The 24936-nt window shown below is 41.4% G+C and overlaps 1 protein-coding gene across 3 annotated transcripts in view; it reads left to right on the top strand.

Moving 5' to 3' along the window:
- The first annotated feature begins 15604 nt into the window (after positions 1–15604).
- st8sia4 (ST8 alpha-N-acetyl-neuraminide alpha-2,8-sialyltransferase 4) overlaps positions 15605–24936 on the top strand; it is a 71255-nt gene continuing 61923 nt past the window's right edge. For all 3 annotated transcript variants that reach the window (XR_009645531.1, XR_009645530.1, XM_060836994.1), the window contains exons 1-2: positions 15605–15803; positions 17245–17376. Coding sequence is in view for 1 of the 3 variants with exons in the window: in XM_060836994.1 (XP_060692977.1) it covers positions 15697–15803; positions 17245–17376 (239 nt within the window). In the remaining 2 variants the exon portion in view is untranslated. The remainder of the gene's footprint in view (positions 15804–17244; positions 17377–24936) is intronic.

Here is a 24936-nt window from a genome sequence, read left to right as displayed (position 1 = left end):
TGAGAAACAAATTTGTAAGGAGATCTCAGCTTTATCTGTAAGAATAATAGGGTGGTTATGGTGGGGGATTTTAACTTTCCAAACATATACTGGGACTGCCATAGTGTTAAGGGTTTAGATGGAGAAGTATTTGTTAAGTGTGTACAAGAAAATTTTCTGATATAGTATGCAGATGTACCTACTAGAGAAGGTGCAAAACTTGATCTACTCATGGGAAGTAAGGGTGGGCAGGTGACTGAGGTGTCAGTGGGGGAGCACTTTGGGGTCAGCGACCATAATTCTATTAGATTTAAAATAGTGATGGAAAAGGATAGACCGGATCTAAAAGTTGAAGTTCTAAATTGGAGAAAGGCCAATTTTGACGGTATTAGGCAAAAACTTTCAAAGGCTGATTAGGGGCAGATGTTTGCAGGTAAAGGGACAGCTGGAAAATGGGAAGCCTTCAGAAATGAGATAATGAGAATTCAGAGAAAGCATATTACTGGTAGGTATAGAGAATGCTGGATGACTAAAGAAATTGAGGGTTTGGTTAAAAAAAAAGAAGGAAGCATATGTAAGGTATAGACAGGATAGATGGAGTGAATCTTTAGAAGAGTATAAAGAGGAGTATACTTAAGAAGGAAATCAGGAGGGCAAAAAGGGGACATGAAATAACTTTGGCAAATGGAATTAAGGAGTTTCCAAAAGGTTTTTACAAATACATTATGGAAATTAAAGGGAATTAGGGAGAGAATAGGGCCCCTCAGATCAGCAAGGTGGCCTTTGTGTGGAGCCACAGAAAATGGGGGACATACTAAACGAGTATTTTGCAACAGTATTTACTGTGGAAAAGGATATAGAAAGTAGCGAAATAGATGATGACACCTTGCAAAATGACCATATTACAGAGGAGGAAATGCTGGATATCTTGAAACACAAAAAGGTGGATAAATCCCCAGGACCTGATCAGGTGTACCTAGAACTCTGTGGGAAGCTAGAGAAGTGATTGCTGGGCCTCTTGCTGAGCTATTTGTATCATCGATAGTCACAGGTGAGGTGCTGGAAGACTGGAGGTTGGCTAACGTGGTGCCACTCTTTAAGAAGGGTTGTAAGGACAAGCCAGGGAACTATAGACCAGTGAGCCTGACGTCGGTGGTGGGCAAGTTGTTGGAGGGAATCCTGAGGGATAGGATGTACATGTATTTGGAAAGGCAAGGACTGATTAGGGATAGTCTACATGGCTTTGTACGTGGGAAATCATGTCTCACAAACTTGATTGAGTTTTTTGAAGAAGTAACAAAGAGGATTGATGAGGGCAGAGCAGTAGATGTGATCAATATGGACTTCAGTAAGGTGTTTGACAAGGTTCCCCATGGGAGACTGATTCGCAAGGTTAGATCGCACAGAATACAGAAGGAACTCACCATTTGGATACAGAACTGGCTCAAAGGTAGAAGACAGAGGGTGGTGGTGTAGGGTTGTTTTTCAGACTGGAGGCCTGTGACCAGTGGAGTGCCACAAGGATCAGTGCTAGGTCCTCTACTTTTTGTCATTTATATAAATGATTTGGATGCGAGCATAAGAAGTATAGTTAGTAAGTTTGCAGATGACATCACAATTGGAGGTGTAGTAGACAGTGAAGAAAGTTATCTTAGATAACAATTGGATCTTGATCAGATGAGCCAATGGGCCGAGAAGTGGCAGATGGAATTTAATTCAGATAAATGCGAGGTGCTGCACTTTGGGAAAGCAAGTCTTAGCAGTACTTATACATTTATTGGTAAGGTCCTAGAGAGTGTTGCTGAACAAAAGAGACTTTGGAGTGCAAGTTCATAGCTCCTTAAAAGTGAAGTCGCAGGTAGATAGCAGAGTGAAGAAGGCATTTGGTATGCTTTCTTTTATTGGTCAGAGTATTGAGTACAGGAGTTGGGAGGTCATGTTGCGGCTGTACAGGACGTTGTTTAGGCCACTATTGGAATATTGCGTGCAATTCTAGTCTCATTCCTATTGGAAAGATGTTGTGAAACTTGAAAGGGTTCAGAAAAGATTTCCAAGGATGTTGCCAGGGTTGGAGGATTTGAGCTATGAGGAGATGCCGTACAGGCTGAGGCTGTTTTCCCTGGAGCATCGGGGGCTGAGGGGTGATCTTAGAGGTTTAAAAAATTAGGAGGGGCACGGATAGGACAAATAGACAAAGTCTTTTCTCTGGGGTCGGGGAGTCCAGAACTAGAAAGCATAGATTTAGGGTGAGAGGGGAAAGATATAAAAGGGACCTAAGGGACACACGTGTATGGAATGAACTGCCAGAGGAAGTGGTGGAGGCTGGTACAATTACAATGGGTGGGTATATGAATAGGAAGGGTTTGGAGGGATATGGGCCGGATGCTGGTAGGTGAGACTAGGTTGGGTTGGGATATCTGGTCGGCATAGGCGGGTTGGACCGAAGGGTCTATTTCCAAGCTATACTTCTTTATGACTCTATTATAGAGAAGTTGAGAACCAAAGATCTCAACTTTGAAGTAATTGGCAACATGAAGCAAAGCAACATCAGCAAAACCAGTTTACTCGGTTTGTTTTAATTAAGTTTTTATTTTCAATAGGTAACGTGTCGTCCTGTCACTGTATCTTCCCCACCCTCCTTCCCTCAATGACTGCAGTTTCATTTTAATCGTGATTTTTTTACATAACATGTATTCGGCTTTATTAAAATAATGTTGGAAATGCTCAGCAATTCTGCAATCATTTCTGGGGAAGGAAATACTTATTTGATGCTGGCATCAATGTTGTCTTCTGCCCTGCATAGTGAGCAAGAAAATTTTTTGGTGAAAGGGAACAGATAAGTAAGGGTGAGAATTTGCCGGCTCTGTAGCAGCATGTTACAATGTACAATTCTGGTCCTTCTGCTGTAGGAAAGGTGTTATGAAACTTGAAAAGGCACGGAAAAGATTTACAAGGATGTTGCCAGGGTTGGAGGTTCTGAGCTACAGGGAGAGGCCGAATAGACTGGGATCTATTTGGGAGTTTTCCCTGGAGTGTTGGAGGCTGAGGGGTGACCTTATAGAGGTTTATAAAATCATGAGGGCATGGACAAGATCTTTTCCCTGGCGTGGGGGAATCCAAAAGTAGAGGGCATAGGTTTAAGGTGAGAGGGGAAAGATTTAAAAGGGACCTAAGGGGCAACTTTTTCACACAGAGGGTGATGTGTATTTGGAATGAGCTGCCAGAGGAAGTGGTGGAGGCTGGTACAATTATGCCATTTAACAGGCTTCTGGATGGTTATATGAATAGGATGGATTTAGAGGGATATGGGCCAAGTGCTGGCAAATGGGATTACATTAATGTAGAATATCTGGTCAGTATGGACAAGTTGGACTGAAGGGTCTGTTTCCATGCTGTACAGCTGCGACTCTGTTTAACATACATAGTCAGTGGTTAGAAATCTTGTGTGTACTGTGTGGTGGCTTTCAAAAATGGAACTGTTTAAACATCTAAAGAAAAAATCATTTTAGGGGAGCTCCAGGGGAAAAGAGGGGAAGCATGACTAGCTGAGTTGTTCTTGCAGAAAACAGGGGTATGATGGGCTAAATGGCCTCTTTCAGTCATGCAACTATTTTGCAATTCTGCGATGTTTAAAAGGTCTTTCTCTGGGCAGACTGGTTTCATACATGACCAAACTAATTTCACTTTAAAATATTTAATTAACTGCAACACACTCTGAGATGTCATGGGAATGTGAAAGTGATTTCTTTCTTACTGAAAATGAATGCTTAACTTTGTGAACATGTGAAAATTATTGTTGAGAATGGAACTTTTAAGTACTGTGCCAAATATATATGACTAAATAAAACACAGAAAATGTTGGAATAAGCAGATCAGGTAACCTCTGTAAAATGAGAACTGGAGTTAACCTCATGAAAACTAGTACTTTCTGCTATAATGCTTGTTTCATTAATGCAAATTCACTGGATGGGTATAAGAATAGGATGGGCATGGAGAGATATAGGCTGGGTGGTGGCAGGTGGGACTAGATTGGGTTGGGATATCTGGTCACCATAGACGAGTTGAACCGAAGAGTCTGTTTCTGAACTGTACATCTCTGTGACTCTATGACTCTATAATAATAATATTTTTCTAATCTATATTTAAGCAGGAGTAGGATAAAATAAGGAGTGGGTCCTTATTCTACATCGGCATGATAGGACTGGAGAGCCTGTGAATTGCAAATCCTGCACGATGTGGGAAATTCGAGATGCTCCTGATGGTCTGATGATCACATTTGCTTGAGGTGCTTCCAGCCGGAGGTACTCAAGCTCCAGGTTTTGGGGTCTGAGTGGCAGCTTGAGGCACATTCAAAAGGTTGAGAGGATCATGGATAGAACATTTAAGATCTGAACATCCTGCAGCCATAAGAAAGTATAGGTTGTCAGGGAACAGGTCACCACCAGATAGAAGAATGGGACCATGTATACAGTGAAGGAATTGCACAAGTGTATCTCACTCGCAAACCAGTTGTTTCGGCATTGGGAAGCAGTAAAAGTGACAGTAGTTGTGTGAAAGCACTATGGGTAATTCAGCTGCTGTGTGAAAAGGCAATTGTGATATGGGAGTAATTTCCAAAGGAAGGAAATTCTGTTTGCTTCAGACTTTAGGGACTTCAGTCAGTAATTCAAACGTAGGGATGCAGATAGAAGTCAAAATTGTAATAAATGAGTCTAGAAAGTAAGATACTGTAGGCTTGATAAGAAAGAAGTGAGTTTTGTTGAGACTTTTAATTTTTAAAATAATTTAATTCTTTTTGATTTTGGTTTCAAACTGCAAACTGAAGTTGAGAATGATACTTTGAAACTTGGGCAGCAGCTTATTTTGGACAAGATGAGCGAGCAATCTGACCGGTTTCAGCAGGGCCACTCAGCTCCTGGTCTCATTACAGCCTTGGCTCAAACATGGCCAATACAGCTGAATTCCAGAGGTGAGGTGAGAGTGACAGCCCTTGGCATCGAGGCTACATTTGAACAAGTAAGACATCAAGGAGCCTGAGCAAAACTGTAATCAATTAATATCGGAGAAAACTCTCCATTCGTTAGAGGCATACTTGGCACATACAAAGATGGTTGTGGTTGTTGGAGGTCAGTTATCTCAACTTCAGGATACCTTTGCAGGAGTATCTCAGGATAGTGTGCTAGGCCCAACCATCTTCAGCTGCTTCATCAAGTGTCTTCCCTCCGTTTTAAGGACAGAGGTGGTAATGTTCACCAATGATTTCACAATGGTCAGCAGCAGTTGCAACTCCTTCAATACTGAAGCAGTCAGTGCCTAAATGCAATGAGATCTGGACAATATCCAGGCTTGGGCTGAAAAGTAGCAAATAACATTCACCCCACAAAAATGCCAGACTCACCAATAAGAGACAATAACTACCTCCCCTTTACATTCAATGGTGTTACTATCACTGACTCTCCAACTATCAACATCCTGCTGGTTACAATTGACCACCAACTCAAGAGGACTTGCCACATAAACACTATAATAGCAGGCCAGACGCTAGGAATACTGCAGTGAGTAACTCATCTCCTGACTCCCCAAAGCCTTTCCATCATCTGCAAGTTACAAGTCAGAAGTGAGATGGAATACAAAGCCATTGGTGTGTGAAGCTCCAACAACACTCAAGATGCTTGACACCATCCACAACAAAGCAGCCCGCTTGATTAGCATCAAACCACAAGCATCTACTCCCTTCACCACCAATGCTCAAAAGCAGCAGTATGTACTATCTACAAGATGCACTACCAAAATTCACCAAAAATCCTTAGACAGCATCTTTCAAACCCATGACTACTTCCATCTAGAAGGACAACAACAGCAATACAGAACACCACTACCTGTTCCCCTTGAAGCCATTCACCATTAGATTTGGAAATATATCACCATTCCCTCACTGTCTCTGGGGTAAAATCCTGGAAATCCCTCCTCAACACATTGTGAGTCATCATGCAGCACATGGACTGCAGCAGTACAAGAAGGCAACTCTCCATCACCTTCTCAAAGACAACTAGGGATGGGCAATGATTTCTGGTCAACCAGTAACATCCACGTCCTATCAATGAATAAAAAACATCTGGTGTGATGTTCAATTGGTCAATCAAGTGCAGATCAGTACTGGCCAACCAATCATAAAGAGGTAAAAAAGAATGAGCATATTCTGACAGAGGTTTTGTTGCCATGAAGGTGTTATAAAAACGCTTCCGGATGCTGCTGCTGTGTTTTGCTCTCTCTCCCTTGGGTTTTCACTGCAGTTGTTAACTTGCTTGTTGTTCTGTTAAGAAAATACTCTTCTGTAAGAAGACTATTGGATCTGTTTGCATGCATTGATGACTTTGGAATTTCAGCAAGACCTACACTTTTCTTGCTTTTCAACTACTCTATTAACTGAGAATTTCTGAAGGCCTGATACCCATGATGAAACATTTAAACTGGAAAATTGTAATCTTTTAATTTATCCCTTAATTGTATCTGTCTGTCTGCCTGCCTGTGTGTGAGTGGGGCTTTTGATCAGAGAAGATTGAACTCAGATGAGAGATATTAAGTAGATTGCCTTTTTGCCTATCCATATTCTGTTATAAGTACATTATGAATAATAAATTGTTAATTTCAGTTCAAGTTATAAACTTGGTGTCTGATGCCTGTTATTCTAAAACTGGTTAGGAATAGTTGAGCAATTTTAAGAGGTACCAAATGTTTAAATTTACTGTGTCGTGAACCCGGGGTGGGGAAGCTGATTTAGTTTGGTGTACTGTCTCCCTGTATAACAGTTTAGCGAGCCTAACTGGAATATATTTTAATACAAGGAGCCTGAGGCCTAAAACACAGAAGCTACAGGTTTGTGCCTTGTGGATGGTAGACAGGCTTTGGGGGGTCAGGAAGTAAGCCATTGCGGCAAGATTCACTCCCTCTGATCTGTTCATGCAGTCACAGTATGTATATAGCTAGTCCAGTTCAGTTTCTGCTCATTGGTAATGCTCCAGCTTTAATAGTGTGGGATTCTGTGATGGTAGCCCAGAAGAAAGAGTCAGTAGAACTTGCAGATGACATGTGCTGGTCTGACTTGATCTATACACCTCAGAAGAATGCCCCAGTGTGACTAGTACATTAATTTCTAAGTATTAGTGTTTTCTTTTACATTTTCTTCCCCTCTGAGAAAGCCCTTCAATCAAGGGTGAGATCAATATGGTTAGACTCTCTAATTGGAGATGGTCATTGTCTAGCACTTGTATGGTGAGAATACTATTTGCCATTTGTCAGCCTATGTCTGGTTGCATGTGGACATGGTGTTCTTCAGTATCTGAGGAGTCATGAATGGTGCCAATTTGCACAATCCCATTGGCAAACATTCTGAGTTAATGTCAAAACTGGATGGATCGTACTGCAGAGCTTAGATCCAATCTCTTAGTTGTGTTATCCATTTACTAAGTTGATCAGTCAAGGGGTAGAGTACTAGCATTCAGCAAGAGGCTTCTTTGCCTGTTTCTTTGCTATCCTCATAGTAAATTGTCCGTAGCATACAGGGATATGCAGGCTTGATGGATTGCCCAAGGGAAATGCAGGGATACAGGGATATGGTAGGGGGCGGGCACATTTGGATGGGATGCTCTTTGGAGGGTTGGTGTGGACACGATGTGTTGAATGGCTTGATCCACTATAGGGATTTTATGAAAATATATTGGAGTAGAGGTGGGCCTTTCAGCCCATTGAGTCTGCTCTGCCACTCAATGAAATTATTGCTGACCTGATAATCCTCAACTTCACTTTCCTACCTTTTCCCATAATCCTTGATACCCTTACTTATTAAAAATATGTCTATATCAGTCATTAATATAAATAACAATCTAACCTCCACAGAATTCCATTGGTTTTCTCTCGGAGAAAAAAATCCTCCTCAGCTCTATCTTAAATATGCAACCCTTATTCTGAGATTGTGTTCTTGGTCTGAGATTCTCCCACAAAGGAAAACAACCTTTCCAACTGTACCATGACAAGATCCTTTATAATCTTTTCTGTTTCAGTAAGGTTGCCTCTCCTTCCTCTAAATATCAATGAGGTCCAATCTTTTCAACCTCTCCTCATAAAACTTACCTGACATTAGCTTAGTGAACCTTCTCTGTACTATCTCCAATGTCTGTATGTCTTTCCTTAGATAAGGGGACCAAAACTGATCATAGTATTCCAGCTGAAGTGATTTTAGTGCCTTCTATTGTTTTAGCAAATCCTCCCTACTTTTATACTTCATTTCATTTGAAATAAAGGCTAACATTCCATTTGCTTTCCCTATACCTACTGTAAGCAAATCTTTTGTGATTTATGTAAGAGGACTCCCAAATCCATTATGTTGCAGTTTTCACCAATCTTTCTCCATTTAAATGATATGGAGAATTTATATATCATTCAGGAGCTTCCCTGCTAAAGTTTCCCACATTCTGTTCCATCTGCCAAGTCTTTGCCCAATCACTTACCTGTCCAAATTCCCTCTGCAGACTCTTTGTGTCATTCTCACCACTTCCCATCTATTTTTGAGTAATTCATAAACTCGGTGATAGCATATTCACTTTCACTCAATTAATTAATATTTATTGTAAATAATAGTCGATCCTTGTGGCTCTCACTAGTTACAGATTGCCATCATGAAGCTGTCCCTTTTTCACAACTCTCTATCTTCCATATGTTAGTCAGTATATTATCATGCATGTTGCACTAACTCCAAGACCATGGCTCATCTTATTGAGTAGCCTTGTGTGCAATACCTTATCAAATTACCATCTGACAATCTAAATATATTACATCTACTACTTCTCCTTAAATTATCCTGCTTATTATTCAGTGAAGCAAATTCTAATAAATTTGTTAGGTATGATTTCCCCTTCGTGAAACCATGCTGATTCTGCTCTTTTATGTTATGCATTACTAACTACTCTGCTATTCCATCCTTTGAATTAGGTACAGCATTCATGGGCTATGTGGGACTTTGTAATGAAGGTGTGTCTATAGCAAGTTATTCTGATGACAAAACCTACACAATCTAATAGGTATTTGTGCATAACACTTGTGTGTACTCATGTAACTCAAACAAATAAGTAATGCATATACGTATTCAGAAACTGGCTACCAAGTACTAGTCATTTCTGGTTATGCAACCTAGCCCCACCTGAGTTCCAATTGATCTCTTTGTATTTCCCGAGTTCTTAACTTACCTAAACCTTTAACTAGATCCAATTTATTGTTATGACATTTTTCAAATAATATATGTCAAATTAATAGGACTCTAGTCACCTTCACTTTGTCTCCTTCCCTTTATCAATAATATGTTATATCAGAAGTTTTTCCATCTTCTGGGACTTCTACAGTATCAAAGAATTTCTGGAATATTACTAACAGGCCATCCAATATCTCTGTAACTACTTAGAGTCATAGAGATATACAGCACAGAAACAGACCCTCCGGTCCAACCTGTCTATGCCGACCAGTTATCCCGACCCAATCTAGTCCCATCTGCCAGCACCTGGCCCGTAACCCTCCATACCCTTCCTGTTCATATACCCATCCAGATGCCTTTTAAATGTTGCAATTGTACCAGCCTCTACCACTTCCTCTGGCAGCTCATTCCATACACGTACCACCTTCTGCGTGAAAAAGTTGTCCCTTAGGTCTCTTTTATATCTTTCCCCTTTCACCCTAAAACTATGCCCTCTAGTTCTAGACTCCCGGACCCCAGGGAAAAGACTTTGCCTATTTAACCTGTCCATGTCCCTCATAATTTTGTAAACCTCTATAAGGTCGATTTATCCACCTTTACCCGTTTCAAGAAATCCAGCACTTCCTTCTCTGTAATGTAAACATTTTGCATGATGTCACCATCTATTTCCCTACTTTCTATATCTTCCATATCCTTTTCCACAGTAAATGCTGATGCAAAATACTCATTTTGTATCTCCCCCATTTTCTGCGGCTCAACACAAAGGCCGCCTTGCTGATCTTTGAGGGGCCCCATTCTCTCCCTAGTTACCCTTTTGTCCTTAATATATTTGTAAAAACCCTTTGGATTCTCCTTAATTCTATTTGCCAAAGCTATCTCATGTCCCCTTTTTGCCCTCCTGATTTTCCTCTTAAGTATACTCCTATTTCCTTTATACTCTTCTAAGGATTTACTTGATTTATCCTATCTATGACTTACATAATTTGGAGATGCCGTGTTGGACTGGGGTGTACAAAGTTAAAGATCACACAACACCAGGTTATAATCCAACAGGTTTAATTGGAAGCACACTAGCTTTCTGAGCGACGCTCCTTCATCAGTTGATTGTGGAGGGCTCGGTCATAACACAGAATTTATAGCAAAAATTTACTGTGTGATGTAATTGAAATTATACATTGAAAAATTGATTGTCTGTTAAGCCTTTCATCTGTTAGAATACAGCGATCGTTTCACTTCTTTCATGTGTAAATCAAAAGCTACAACGGTTGAATGGGCACTGCACAACAATCAACAGACAGGAGGGTTCCCTCCCAGTTGGAGAACACTTCAATGGTCCAGGACATTCAGCCTCGGACCTTCGGGTGACCATCCTCCAAGGTGGACTTCGGGACAGGCAGCAGAGGAAAGTGGCCGAGCAGAGGCTGATAGCTATGTTCGCTACCCATAGGGAGGGCCTCAACCGGGACCTTGGGTTCATGTCACATTACAGGTGATCACCATTGCACTACACGCGCGCACACACACACACACACACTCTCACATACACACGGACACAGGTACACACAAGCGCGCACACAGACACTCACACACACCCTTATAGACACACACACTCCCACACTCACACATGCACCCCTTCACAGGCTTAAGACACACTGCACTCACTACACACACATGCACATACATTCTCACACTTACAACCCCCACCCCAGACAGATACACACACACAGACAGGCAAAGACCCATATGGACACATATATTTTGTGGGGTGAATTTGTTCTTGCAGAGTTGCACTTGCTCAAAAACTGCATGAATTTATGTAAAATTCTGTTATCTCACTTTTTAGATTAGAATCAATCTAAACAGCAGGTCATAGACAGACAACACAGGGGGCTAACACCTTCAACATATTGTCTAGCTATCACCATTGTTAACAGCTAACCTGAGAATGCAACTTTTAAAAAAAGGGTTTTGTGATTTACACATGAAAGAAGTGAAACTATCACTGTATTCTAACAGATGAAAGGCTTAACAGACAATCAATTTTTCAATGTATAATTATAGTCACACCACACTGCAAATTTTTGCTATAAATTCTGTGTTACGATCGAGCCCTCCACAATCACCTGATGAAGGAGCATCGCTCCGAAAACTAGTGTGCTTCCAATTAAACCTGTTGGACTATAACTGGTGTTGTGATTTACAACTTACATATGCTTTCTACTTTTTCTTAACCAAACCCTCAATTTCTTTAGTTATCCAGCCTTCCCTTTCACCCTGACAGAAATATTCTTTCTCTGGATTCTTGTTATCTCATTTCTGAAGGCTTCCCACTTTCCAGCATCCCTTTACCTGCAAACATCTGCCCCCAAACAGCTTTTGAAAGTTCTTGCCTAATACCGTCAAAATTGGCCTTTCTCCAATTTAGAACTTCAACTTTAGATCTGGTCTATCCTTATCCTATGTTAAATCTAATGGAATTATGGTTGTTGGGCCCAAAGTGCTCCCCCACTGACACCTCAGTCACCTGCCCTGCCTTATTTCCCAAAAGTAGGTCAAGTTTTGCACCTTCTCTAGTAGGTACATCCACATACTGAATCAGAAAAGTTTCTTGTATGCACTTAAATTCCTCTCCATCTAAACCTTTAACACTATGGCAGTCCCAATCTATGTTTGGAAAGTTAAAATCCCCTACCATAACCGCCCTATTATTCTTACAAATAAAGCTGAGATCTCCTTAAAAGTTTGTTTCTCAATTTCCTTCTGACTATTGGGGGTCTATAACACAATGCTAATAAGGTGATCATCCCTTGCTTATTTCTCAGTTCCACCCAAATAAATTCCCTGGATGTATTTCAGGGAATATTCTCCCTCAGCACAGCTGTAATGCTGTTGAAAATGTGTTGCTGGTTAAAGCACAGCAGGTCAGGCAGCATCCAAGGAATAGGAAATTCGACGTTTCGGGCATAAGCCCTTCATCAGGAATGAGGAGAGGGTGCCAGGCAGGTTAAGATAAAAGGTAGGGAGGGGGGATGGAGATGTGATAGGTGGAAGGAGGTCAAGGTGAGGGTGATAGGCCGGAGTGGGGTGGGGGCGGAGAGGTTAGGAAGAAGATTTCAGGTTAGGAGGGCGGTGCTGAGTTGAGGGAACCGACTGAGACAAGGTAGGGGGAGGGGAAATGAGGAAACTGGAGAAATCTGAGTTCATCCCTTGTGGTTGGAGGGTTCCCCTCCAACCACAAGGGATGCCACCTGGGAACCCTCCAACCACAAGGGATGAACTCAGATTTCTCCAGTTTCCTCATTTCCCCTCCCCCCACCTTGTCTCAGTCGGTTCCCTCAACTCAGCACCGCCCTCCTAACCTGCAATCTTCTTCCTAACCTCTCCGCCCCCACCCCACTCCGGCCTATCACCCTCACCTTGACCTTCTTCCACCTATCACATCTCTATCCCCCCTCCCCCAAGTCCCTCCTCCCTACCTTTTATCTTAACCTGCCTGGCACCCTCTCCTCATTCCTGATGAAGGGCTTATTTCCTATTCCTTGGATGCTGCCTGGCCTGCTGTGCTTTAACCAGCAACACATTTTCAACTGTGATCTCCAGCATCTGCAGACCTCATTTTTTGAACAGCTGCAATGCTATCCATTATCAAAAATGCCACTCCCCCTCCTCTCTTGCCTCCCTTTCTATCCTTCCTGTAGCATTTGTATCCTGGAACATTAAGCTGCCAGTCCTGTCCATCCCTGAGCCATGTTTCTGTAATTGCTATGATATCCCAGTCCCATGTTCCTAACCATGCTCTGAGTTCATTTGCCTTCCCTGTTAGGCCCCTTGCATTGAAATAAATGAAGTTTAATTTATTAGTCCTACCTTGTCCCTGCCTGCCCTGACTGTTTGACTAGCTTCTGTTCTCTATTGTACCAGTCTCAGATTGATCACTTTCCTCACTATCTCCCTGGGTCCCACCTCCCTCCCCTCTCCCCCACCTTACTAGTTTAAATCCTCCCGAGCAACTCTAGCAAATTTCCCTGTCAGTATATTAGTCCTCTTCCAATTTAGGTGCAATCCGTCCTTCTTGTACAGATCACTTCTACCCCAAAAGAGATTGCAATGATCCAAAAATGTAAATCCTTCTCCCATACACCAGCTCCTCAGCCATGCATTCATCTGCTCTATCCTCCTATTCCTGCCTTCACTAGCTCATAGCACCGGGAGTAATCCAGATATTACTGCTCTCGAGGACCTCCTTTTTAAATTTCTGCCTAACTCCCTGTAATCTCCCTTCAGAATCTCATTCTTTTCCCTTCTTATGTGGACAATGACCTCCTGCTGACCCCTTTCCCATGCGAGAACATTCTGCACCCTGTCTGAGACATCCTTGTTCCTGGCACCAGGGAAGCAACACACCATTCTGTTTTTTCACTGCTGGCCACAGAGACATCTGTCAGTACTTCAGACTAGACAGTCCCCTAACACAATTGATCTCTTGGAAGCCGACGTACCCCTAATTGCATTAGATCCAGTCTCAATACCAGAAACTTGGCTGTTCATGCTATGTTCCCCTGAGAATCCATCACCTCCTACATTTTCCAAAACAGCATACCTGTTTGAAACGGGTATATTCACAAAAGACTCCTGCACTTGGTGCCTACCTCTTTTACCCTTCCTGGAGTTAACCCACCTATGTGACCGTATCTGAGACTTTCCCCCACTTCCTATAACTGCCATCCATCACATACTGTAGCTGTTGCAAGTTCCTCATTGCCTCTAAGTGTGTCTCCAACTGATCCATTCGATCTGATAAGATTCGCAAGCAACGGCATTTATTGCAGATATAATCTGCAGTAGCCCTGAAACTCTCTTTAAACTCCCACATCTGACAAGAAGCACATATCACTGTACTAAAGGCCATTTTTTGCTCCTTCACAATCTACAGATCCAGAAAATAACACCATCTTATTCCTCTACAAAACACTGCCTCAGGTTAAATTAATAGTTATGGCTTACATTTTAAGTTTAATCAAGATACCTCTACTATTTTCAGGTTCCTCTTTCTCTGAGAGGCTTGTTAAATTAGAGGCCTCTACTTGTATATATTAAGCTCTTGCTGTCTATCTTTCTACTTCTTGCAAGTTTATCCTCAAAAAGTATCTCATCCTTCTTCCTTTTTGATTGTGTTTTGCTAGTTTTTTTCCCCAATCCTGTGACTTATCGCTAATCTTTGCTACGCTGAAAATTACTAGGCTAATGTATTTGCATTTCCTTTTAGCTTGATGCGCCCAGTGGACGATCCGTTTGACCAATTCAAGCATTTTCTGCCGGTTTTGTTTCAGATTCCAGCATCGGGCAGAATATATTGCTATTATAAACATAACTAAACAATGACTTAACCATCTGAATACTGTGCTTTCATATACGCTCCCCAATCATATAAGAGATGTAAGTTCTGCTTTATAAATATTTTCTCCAACCACACCAAATCAGCCACAAGCAAAATCAGCACTCTGCAGGCTGACCAGAGGCTTTGGAGAGGACATGTATTTTGTTTTAAAAACAAAGAACTATACCTAGAGATTCGCACAACACTTATCTCACAGGACAGAGATTTTCTCACAACACTTTTCTACGCAACTATTAGAATATCACTACAATACTAAACGACAGCTAGTTAAAAGTCCAAACTTTGTAAGTTAAACAACTCGAATCAATTTGGAACAATGTAAAGATCGATTGGAAGTAGGCGGTTCTAGGCTTCAAACAGGAAACGGCCGGTATGTGGCAGTCAGTTTCGGAACAAGTATGTGCAGTAATTAATTGTTTGAGTCAAATGAGTACACGCAAGAGCTGTGCACAGATATCGATTAGACTGGTTTATGTACTCGGAATTAACTTGCTGCAGGTCTGTCTTCGCTGTAAAGTCCTACTCAGCTTATTAACGCTGTACCAAATGCAAAAAGTGTGGACGCACTCAGATCAGGTTAAAGGACGGTTCTGAGATATACAGCACGCAGGAAACGTTTGTTCATTTCAACTTATTTCAACCCACTTCGTTTTCGAAAATAAACCCTCACTCCTGTAAATACTTCAACACTGAAAGTGCCCCTTTCGCTTCTCTTTTCCCATCCGCCAGACGCCCGCTGTCTTTTTAAAGACACTTGGCACAGCGCCTGCCTCCTGTCAATCAGGTATCCCTCTGGGAACAGCAATCTCGCTTTCCTATTGGTGAAACTCGGGCGATTAGGCGAGGAGCCGAGCGGTGTCCGCTCTGTTATTGGCGTCAGGAGATGTCAGTCAGGGAGGGTTGTGCTTCGTTCTTCCTCACTGAGCGAGAGAAAGAGGAGGAGCAGGGGCGTGTGGTGAACTGTCTGTCTACAGTCTCTCAGACAGAAACCTTTGCGCCTTACTTATTTCCCAGACTGGAAGGGAAAGCGGACTCTTTTATTTCTATATATCACCAGATACACATATTAGAAAAAATGCGTCTCCATCGAAAATGTTGGACATTATGTACCATAAGTATCATAGTCATTTGTTTTAAAACAAAGGATATAACAAGATCGGAGCACCAGCAAACGCAAATGGGGTAATGTGCATTATTATCATGTTAAATGAAAAAGTGGTGAAAATATTTTTAAAGGAGTTTGCCTGCAAATCAATAAATTCAATTGGTTTGGTTGTATTAATTTTGATTTTAATTTGACAAATAACGTTTTAATCCACAAGTGATTTAATTTTAAGAGCTCCTATTATTGTTTCCGGAAGAGTTTTTTTTGTAAATGCACATTTAAAAATGACTTAGTTTTGCTGCTTAGTCTTTGTGATTTCTTGTACTGACGACGTGGCTCGCTAACATTTTTTTTGTGAAGGAAAAGTATTGGGTTGGAAATGAAACCTTTGTGGAAGTGAATCGGTGAGAAAGGCAAGTCTGCGCTGCACGAAACCCCACCTCACTCCCGCGTACCCCCCCCCCCCCCCCACAAACACACACATACAACTAGTGTGAAAGGAAAAAGGCAGCAATCTATGACAGTACTAGAGTGTTGTGTGTGTGTGTGTGTAAAATTGGCAACTCTAGATATTGGAAATGAACTGTATTTCTGTTCCGGGAGCAAACCTCCTCTAAATTAGTGTCGTCTTTGTGTTGTGTTTTACTGAGTTGGCATCTCTTTTTCTCCAGTAGGTGGGCTTGTGCCTGCACCTCAGATGTGGTTAGCGCGCCAGTATTTGGTCTGGTACACACACTGAATGGTTGTGATTTGACTGATGTTGAAGCGAAGTCACAATAAGCCTCAGCACTGCAAAGGAACACATTTTTTCGTCTGTGTAACGAGTCTGTCTCTTTTAACTGACTTTGCAAGGGTGCAGAACTATTAAGTGATTCTCCCGTTAATATTGATTTGACATTTAAGCTCACTGTTTCATTTATGAAACTGTCATTGCGACTTAAATGCGCTTGACTGGTTTCCATGACGTTGCAGTCGGTTATTATTTTATATTAGATTGTTATCGATTTTTTTTGAACTCTTTCAATAATTTCACACAAGCCGTCTGTCGAAAAAAGAAGATAATTTTCTTTTGTTTCGAAACCAAGGCAGGCAGCGGTTTGAGAACGGAAAGTCAGCTCTCAGCGTTTGTCAGAAAGTCATTTAGTCAGATGTCCGCTGGATGGTGTGAGAGACGATTACCGCCAAGCTCTCGCGTTTGCTGGATGGGGAGCTGTGGTGAAGACTAAGCTCTCAGACATAGTTCGCAAGTTAACCTGTGGCTAGATCGCGTGCGCTTGGTTAAAAAAAAGAAGTGCCTTTAATGACATAAACAGGAAAACAGGGTTGTTTGTGCGTGACTAGTGAGATGAGTGAAGCAATTGGTGTCACCAGAATGATGGTCAGTTGCTACTGGGGAGTATTCCTGCAACATGCGAGATGCACATTTAAGTGGTTATCTCGCGTAAACTGGAGTCGATAAATGGTTGAAAGCAAGATCTATAGTAATTTATTTTTTAAAAAAAATCTTAATCGTTACAGAGATGGAGAGGCGATTCCAACCAGACTGATGATTAACACCTCCAATAAAGCAAACCGGAAGAATGTGCTTCCACGTTTCGAACACTCTGTGGAAGGTTGGAAAAACAATGCGTCCTTAGTAATCAAGATCAGGTATAAAGTTTATGAAGTTGATTACGGAAAAGTCATCTAATGTTGTAAGCATTGAAAAGCTGTGTTTACATGGTGAAGTCAACACCCTTAAGATGACTAACTTTATCCCTTGTTCAGAGGTGCCCTACTGATTTACAAACAATTTTAACAGAAAAAGAGCAAAAACAGAACTTTAGAACACAGTTGGGAAGAGAACACAGACAGTATTAATCTAAGGTTTTTCGAGCCTTGCTGTATGTTGAAGCCACATTTTACCTAGGAAAGCTCAGTAAGTTTACATTCTGTTTTTGTGATGTTGTAACCAATCTGTGTGATCACAGGTCTAAGTAGAACCAAAAAAAGGAGATGAGCTATTTGGGTCTTTAGCATATTAATTGTAATAGAAAATTCATTGCTACTTTATTAGTCACCAGACTGCAGTCTGACAATTGTCCCCACACCCCTCCCGCTACCTGACATTTAGCTGAATGTTTTAAATTGTAGTCAGTACTCATTTTATGAATTACATAATTGAGCAATATGAGCATTGATGATAGAAATGTTTAATGAACCAAGTATATTCCTCAGACATTAGTTGGTATTAATAGCAGCAAGTCCACAGGGCTGCAATCTCATACTCAATGTTGCTGTGAAAAAAAATGTAACTGAAAGAGATTAAGTCTGAAATGCAGTAACGTAGCTGGTGGTCTAGTTTATTAGTCAGCTAACTTGCAAAATGAATCAGAGATACAATTCAGGGGAAATACAATAGAGGAAAAATACATTTCCCTGTATGCATTTTATAATTAAATTCTGATGTTGATATTGAAGTTACAACTAAATTTAGATGGTATTCACTGAGAATCAAAGTGGACTAAGCAGGATACAATATTTTCAAAGAAAGAACAGGAAAGAGAAATATTTAATTCCCCCTCCCCTGCCCTCAACCAACACAGTGCAGAATGGAAACTAAATTAATGGACAGCTCCTTGGATACATCTAGTTATCAAAGGCAGGCTTGCAAGAAAGGAGAGTCCACATGAGAGAGAAGACTGTAGATACTTCTATAGATTGTAAGAAATTTGTGAAAGCAAATAAGATAATAGTCAATTTTTTATTTGAAGTGAAGTCAGGATTACAGATCTCATCATGCTTTCTAATTTAGAATATTACATAGATCATTCCAATTAAGCAAATCACTTTTTAAAAATACTTCTTTTATTCATATGTTTCCCCTCTTTTACTCTCCTGAAGGTGGGATAAATATAATTTCATGGGGAATGATCATTCGTTGCAAATGCTGTTTTCTGTAAAGTGCCAATACAAGAAACTCGACAATTGAAATAGTAATTTATTTAATCATAGGGACATCACCATCAGGCTTCAGTATGTCCCTAGTAAGCATGCAAATGCAGCATGTGGTGGAGAGGGCAAATGATATGTTGGCCTCATAGCAAGGGGATTTGGGTATAGGAGCAGGAATGTCTTGCTGCAATTGTGCAGGGCCTTGCTGAGATCACACCTGGAGTATTGTGCACAGTCTTGGTCTCCTCATCAGAAGAAGGATGTTCTGGCTATAGAGGGACTGCAAAGTGGTTTTCCAGACTGACTGAAGGAATGGTTGGAATGACAGGAGAGACTGAATCGTTTCGGACTATATTCACTACAGTTTACAAGAAGTCAGGGGAGTGAGTGTGTGATCTTATAGAAGCCTACAAAATTCTAACAGGATTGGACAAGGTAAATGGGGGAATGTTGTTCTCAAAGAGTGGGGAGTCCTGTACCAGGGGTCACAGTTTAAAGATATGGGATAGGCCTTTTAGGACAGAGATAAGGAAGAATTCCTTAACACGGAGAGCAAAATAATTCCAGAGGCTGGTATCCCATCACCAAGTCATCTTTTGTTTACATTAGGAAAGTCCTTGACATTGATCCAGCTTCCTCAGAGCCAGCTCTGAGTGAACAGAGGGCTCCCTGTTTGGACTAGATTAACAGCTCCAATCAGGGAAATCATATTCTATGAGGTCCACCTGGTTGACTTCATTACAATTACTACATACCTCCTCCTTGGAGTCCAAGGACATAGACCTGTTCATGTTTCTTTTGTAACTCTTCCTGTGATGTTTTAGCACTAGGTCAGATTCCTCCAACTTGGCCTCTGATGCGGACAGAGTGTAAAACACAGTAGCCGGCCTCTAGCAACTACAGCTTCTTGGAATAAATATATTCTCTTCTTCACGAGGCCAAGGTGTCAAGGCTGCAAATGTGTTGCTGGTCAAAGCACAGCAGGTTAGGCAGCTCTCAGGAATAGAGAATTCGACGTTTCGAGCATAAGCCCTTCATCCTTACTCCAAGGTGTCAAGGCAGTGACATCCTCCAGGTCCATCTCAGATGGAGTTACCTTCAAGGTTTGATGGAGAGGGAGAACGATGTGTTACACAACAGTCAAGAAAGCTGTCGAGGAGCTGGGCACTTTTTGCACCTGCATCATTTGCGACCTTTCAGCTTTCATATGGTCCATGTGCTTGTTCCGAGCTGTTGTATCTGAACTTTATACATCACTGGACCTGACCCCCTGTCAACGATGCCTCTTACCCATGCAGGGCTATACCTGTGGTTCCTACACCAAACTTTGTCCCCGATAGTAAACTGTCTCTCTTGCTTAGCAGAGTCATATGTCCATAATTGGCATTTCTGATGCCATTTCGTCCTCCTATCCAAGTACAGAAGATCAGCTTTATCCTGGTGTAGTGTCTTGTCCCCATTAGCAACTCTGCTGGAGCTATTCCTGTATGAGTTGTGGTCCTATAACCAAATAGCAGCCAGTGATGCTGTTTGGTACCTGGTGAAGCTGTTGGCTGTACCTTCAAGCCTGCCTTCAAGGTTTGGGCTGCTCCTCTGCCAGACCATTGGATGATGGATGTTATGGAGCTGTCCTTGTATGTTGAGCGCCATTTGACTTTAGGAACTACTCAAATTCCCTGCTGGTAAACAATAGCCTATTATCTGTGACCATCCCTTTCGTAAGTCCATGTATCGCAAAAGATGTGTGCAGTTTTTCTACCATTTGCTGAAAAAATTGCACAAGCTGACAATACTCCAAACGGCAGACTTTTATATTGGTATAAACCCTTACGGGCATTAACTGGAGCATGCTTCTGGGAATCCTCATCTCACTGCAATTGCAAGTATGCATGGTTCATGTCCAGCTTCATGAAGGATAGCACCTCCTTCCAGCTTTGCATATAAATCCTCTATGTGAGGGATTGGGTATTTACCCAAACTGTGAAAAGCAGTTTGCCATTTGTTTAAAATCCCCACAAGAGCAAACATTGGGCTTCACAATCTGTAAGACCTGTGCTGTCCATTCTGTCACTTGGACAGGTTTGAGGATTCCTTCACTTTCCAACCTTCTGATTTCTGTCTCTACTTTCGTCCATAAGGCAAATGGCATTGGGTGAGCCTTGCAGAATCATGGAGTTGCTTTTGATCAACATGCAAGGTGGCCTTGGTTCCTTTGACAGTCCTTAGAAAAACCTCCTAGTGTTTATTTAGGTAGTCATTTTCAAATCAAAAGAGTTAAGCCCCCAATCTAGGTGAATCTTTCTCAACCAATCGCACCCCATCAAACTTTGGCCTGAGCCTTTCACTATAATCAGTAGTAACTATAACAGCTGCTTTTCATATGAGACCAGACCTGATGTTGTACCCATAATCTGTATGGGTTCCCTGGTATAGGTTTTCAGTCTGGCTGAGATCTTGTGCAAACTTAAAGGTTGGAATCCAGAGCAAACTTTGTTAAAGACAGGTTCTGCGGTCAGAGAAATGGCTACACAGGTATTGACCTCTATTAGAACTGGGTGGCTGTTTAACCAGATGTTTATTTTGATTAGTTCTGATTTGGATGTTGCTAAGTAATTTAACTATACCAAATCAGATGTAGTTGGACTTTCCAGGGTGTGCACTGTCCTGAATATCGGCCTCTGAGTTATCTTTTTCTTTAGATCCAGTAGGATTCTTTTGCTGTCGCAAGTCTACATAACCAGCAGGAACTACGATGGCTTGCTGGCCTGGATCCTGAAGTAAATGTTAACCATACGGCTGAGGCTTGACTTTGTTTTGGGGTTTTGCTGTGGGCTGACCTTGAGTTGTTCTGTTCAAGATAGGTCCTGAGTGATGCTATGCAAACACCTTCATTCAAGTGCTGTTCCACAAGCTCAGTCAGACTGATGAGGGTGTCCGTGGGTGGCAAGTTAAAATACACTTGGAAAATTCAACATTCAGTCAAATGCCAAAGAAACTCCAGGCATTCCTTCTAACATTTCAAAATATTCTTGCGTTACCATATGTATTTTGCATTATGCCATATGTATTTATTTGTTGAATTAACACCAGAGTGGTGTGCTGGTTATTCATTCATAAAGCCATAAGACATTGGAGCAGAATTCTCCCATTCAGTCCATTGTGTCTGCTTTGCCATTCAATGAGATTAGTCTGAGCTGATAATTTTTAATTCCATTGTCTTACCTTTTCCCCATAACACTTGATACCCTTAATGATTTAAATTTTTTTTGTCTCAGCCATGAATAAACTTGAACAACCTAATTTCTACAGCACTCTGCAGTAAAACAAAATTCACAGATTCATTACCCTTTTGGAAGAAGAAACTTTTCCACATCTCTGTCTGAGATATTCCTACAAGGGGAAAACAATGTCTCAGCATCTATCTTGTCAATTCCCCCTAAAAAGTTTGAATGTTTCAATAAGTGTGCTTGTCATTGTCTTAAACCTACTGATACTCCTCATAAGAAAAATCCCTCCAAATCAGGAATCACCCTCGTGAGCCTTGAGTAGACTGATTCCAAAACCTGTCTATCTTTCCTTAGAAAAAGGGATGGGAAACTGTTAACAGTCTACGTTAGGACTGGCTAATAAATTGTTTTAGAAAAGGGATGGGAAACTGTTCACAGTTTACATTAGGGCTGACTAATACCTTGTTTTAGAAAACAATCCTTTTTGTTGATACTTGACTCCTATAATATAAAGGTGATATCCCATTTGCTTTCCATATTACCTATTTAATTGTATGCTACTTTTGGTGATTGATGCCTGAGGACACCCAAATCTCTTCCTGCTACAGCTTAAATAGGTTTCTGCAGTCTTTCTCCAATTATATTCAGTTCTTTTATTCCTGTTGAAGTGTAGTCCCTTACATCTTCCCAAATTATATTCTATCTGCCAAGTTCTTGCACACCCACATGATCTGCTTATATCTCTCTGCAAACTTTGTTGTATTATCACCACTTGTCTTCCCATCTAATTTTATGTTGCCCTCAAACTTGATGATAGTGAGTGCACTTTCTTCATTCAGGTCTTAAACATTTCTTGTAAATAGTCATGGCTCCAACACTAACCCCTATAGTACTCCATTAGGCAAAAATTACCACTCTGAAAATGTCTGATTTACCCAACGCCATTTTATTAGTAAGCCAGTTCCCTACTCATCCTTATATACCACCCACAACACCATGGCCTCTTAGCTAACATGGTGGCGTGATATGCAATACCTCATTGGATGCCATTTGGGGAATCAAAATATCTACTGCTTCTCCTCTATCTATCCTGCTTGTTCTTTCCTCAAATACTTTTAATAGCTTTGTCCGGCATGATTTCCCTTTCATGAAGCCATGCTGACTCTGTTTGATTACATTCCTAAATGCTTTCCTAGTACAGCCTTCATCATAGGTCCTAATGACAGATGGTAAGCTAACTATCTATAATTACCTGCTTTTTGTTTCCCTTCCTTTCTCATTAAGCTGATCCAATGCTGTTTTCCAATTCTCCGTGACTTCTCTCGAATCTAAGGACTCTGGGGGATTGCTACCAGTTCATCCCCCAGCTCCACAGCTACCTCCTTTAATGTTTCAGGATGCAACTCATCAAATCCAGGACACTTAATGGTCATCGGTTCAATGTTTTGCATGGCACTTTTTCTCCAGAGATATTTATTGCATTTATTTCCTTCCCTCCTTTTATCTCTTTATTGTACAGTATTTTTGGAATGCCATTTGTTTATTCTAATGTGAATACAGATGTAAATAAAAGCCTTTTGCCATGTCCTCCCTCCCACTATTATTTCTCCAGCCTCATTCTTGAAGGAAGTTATATTCATTTCTATCTGTCTCTTTCATTTTATAGTTAAATAAGCTCTTAATATCCTTTTTTGTGTGACTTGCTAGTTCCTGCACTCGCTGAGATTAAAATCAAGGGCTCTCCTTCATTACCTCTCCACTTGTCTGAGAAATTGTGACCCTCAGCTTAAGCACTGGTTTTTCTGTCTCCACTGAGAGAGTTGCCACATGGGATTATATTGCTTTTACCTTTACCTTCAGAATTTTGTTTTTTCTCTCCCTTTTTGTTCATTTTTTAAAAAGTTTCCTAATGCTCTGGTTTACCATTAATCTTTGCCACAATCTTTCCTTTCAGTTTGGTTACTATCTTCAAATCATATAGTTGATTCATCCCCTTCCAAGAATGCTTATTGATGTTTCCGAAGAATAAAATTGCAACATACAGTTTATCACTTAAAAGAAATTATATACATTATCATAAAAGTCCCTAAATATTAACTTGGAAAAGTATCAGTGAAACAAGAGGTTTTTTAGGCTGTTAGTATGGTGAACAGAATAGATCCTTCTTTTTTGAGGATAAGTGTTGAAAAGTGCGCTGGAAAAGCACAGAGGTCAGGCAGCATCCGAGGAGCAGGAGAATTGGACATAAGCCCTTCATCAGGAGTGTGGACAGGGGAAGGGGCTGACAGAGAAATGGGGGGGTGAGGTGGGGCTGGGGAGAAGATAACTAGGAAGGCAATAGGTGGATGCAGGTGGAAGGTAATTATGATAGATGGGTGGGGAGGGTGAAGCAGATAGGAAGGAAGATGGACAGATAAGACAGGTCAAGAGGGCAGTGCTGAGTTGGGGGGGGGGTTGGATCTGAGATGAGGTGGGGGGAGGGGAGATTTGGAAACTAGTGAGGTCAATGTTGATACCGTGGTGTTGGAGGGTTCCGAGACCAAAGATGAGGTTTTCTTCCTCCAGTTGGCAGGTAGCTTTGATTTGGTGGTGGAGGAGGCCCAGGACTTGTATATCCTTGGGAGTGGGGGGGGGTGTTGAAGTGGTTGGCTACATGACGATAGGTTGTTTAGTGTATGTGTCCTAGAAATGTTCCCTGAACCACTCCGTGAGTTTGCATCCTGTCTCCCAAATGTAGAGGAGACCATATCAAGAGCAATGGACACTGTAGATGAGGAGGGATATGCAGGAACATCTCTACCAGATTTGAAATTATCCTTTAGGGCCTTGGAGGTGTGGGAGGAGCTACAGGCATAGGTTTTATACCTCTTGCTGTGGCAAGTGAAAGTGCTGGGTGTGGCGGGTGGGTTGGTAGGGGAACGTGGACTTAAGGAGAAAATTACGGAAGGAATGGTGTCTGCAGAATGCAGTTATGGGTGGGGAGGGAAATATACCTTTGGTGGTGGAGTCAGATTGTAGGTGGCAGAAATGATGGAGGATAATGCGCTGT

The sequence above is a fragment of the Hemiscyllium ocellatum genome, chromosome 2 (assembly GCF_020745735.1).
Source record: "Hemiscyllium ocellatum isolate sHemOce1 chromosome 2, sHemOce1.pat.X.cur, whole genome shotgun sequence".
NCBI classification, from domain to species: domain Eukaryota; kingdom Metazoa; phylum Chordata; class Chondrichthyes; order Orectolobiformes; family Hemiscylliidae; genus Hemiscyllium; species Hemiscyllium ocellatum.
The sequence above is the reverse complement of the archived record's forward strand: the minus strand, read 5'-3'. Positions and strand labels throughout refer to the sequence as shown.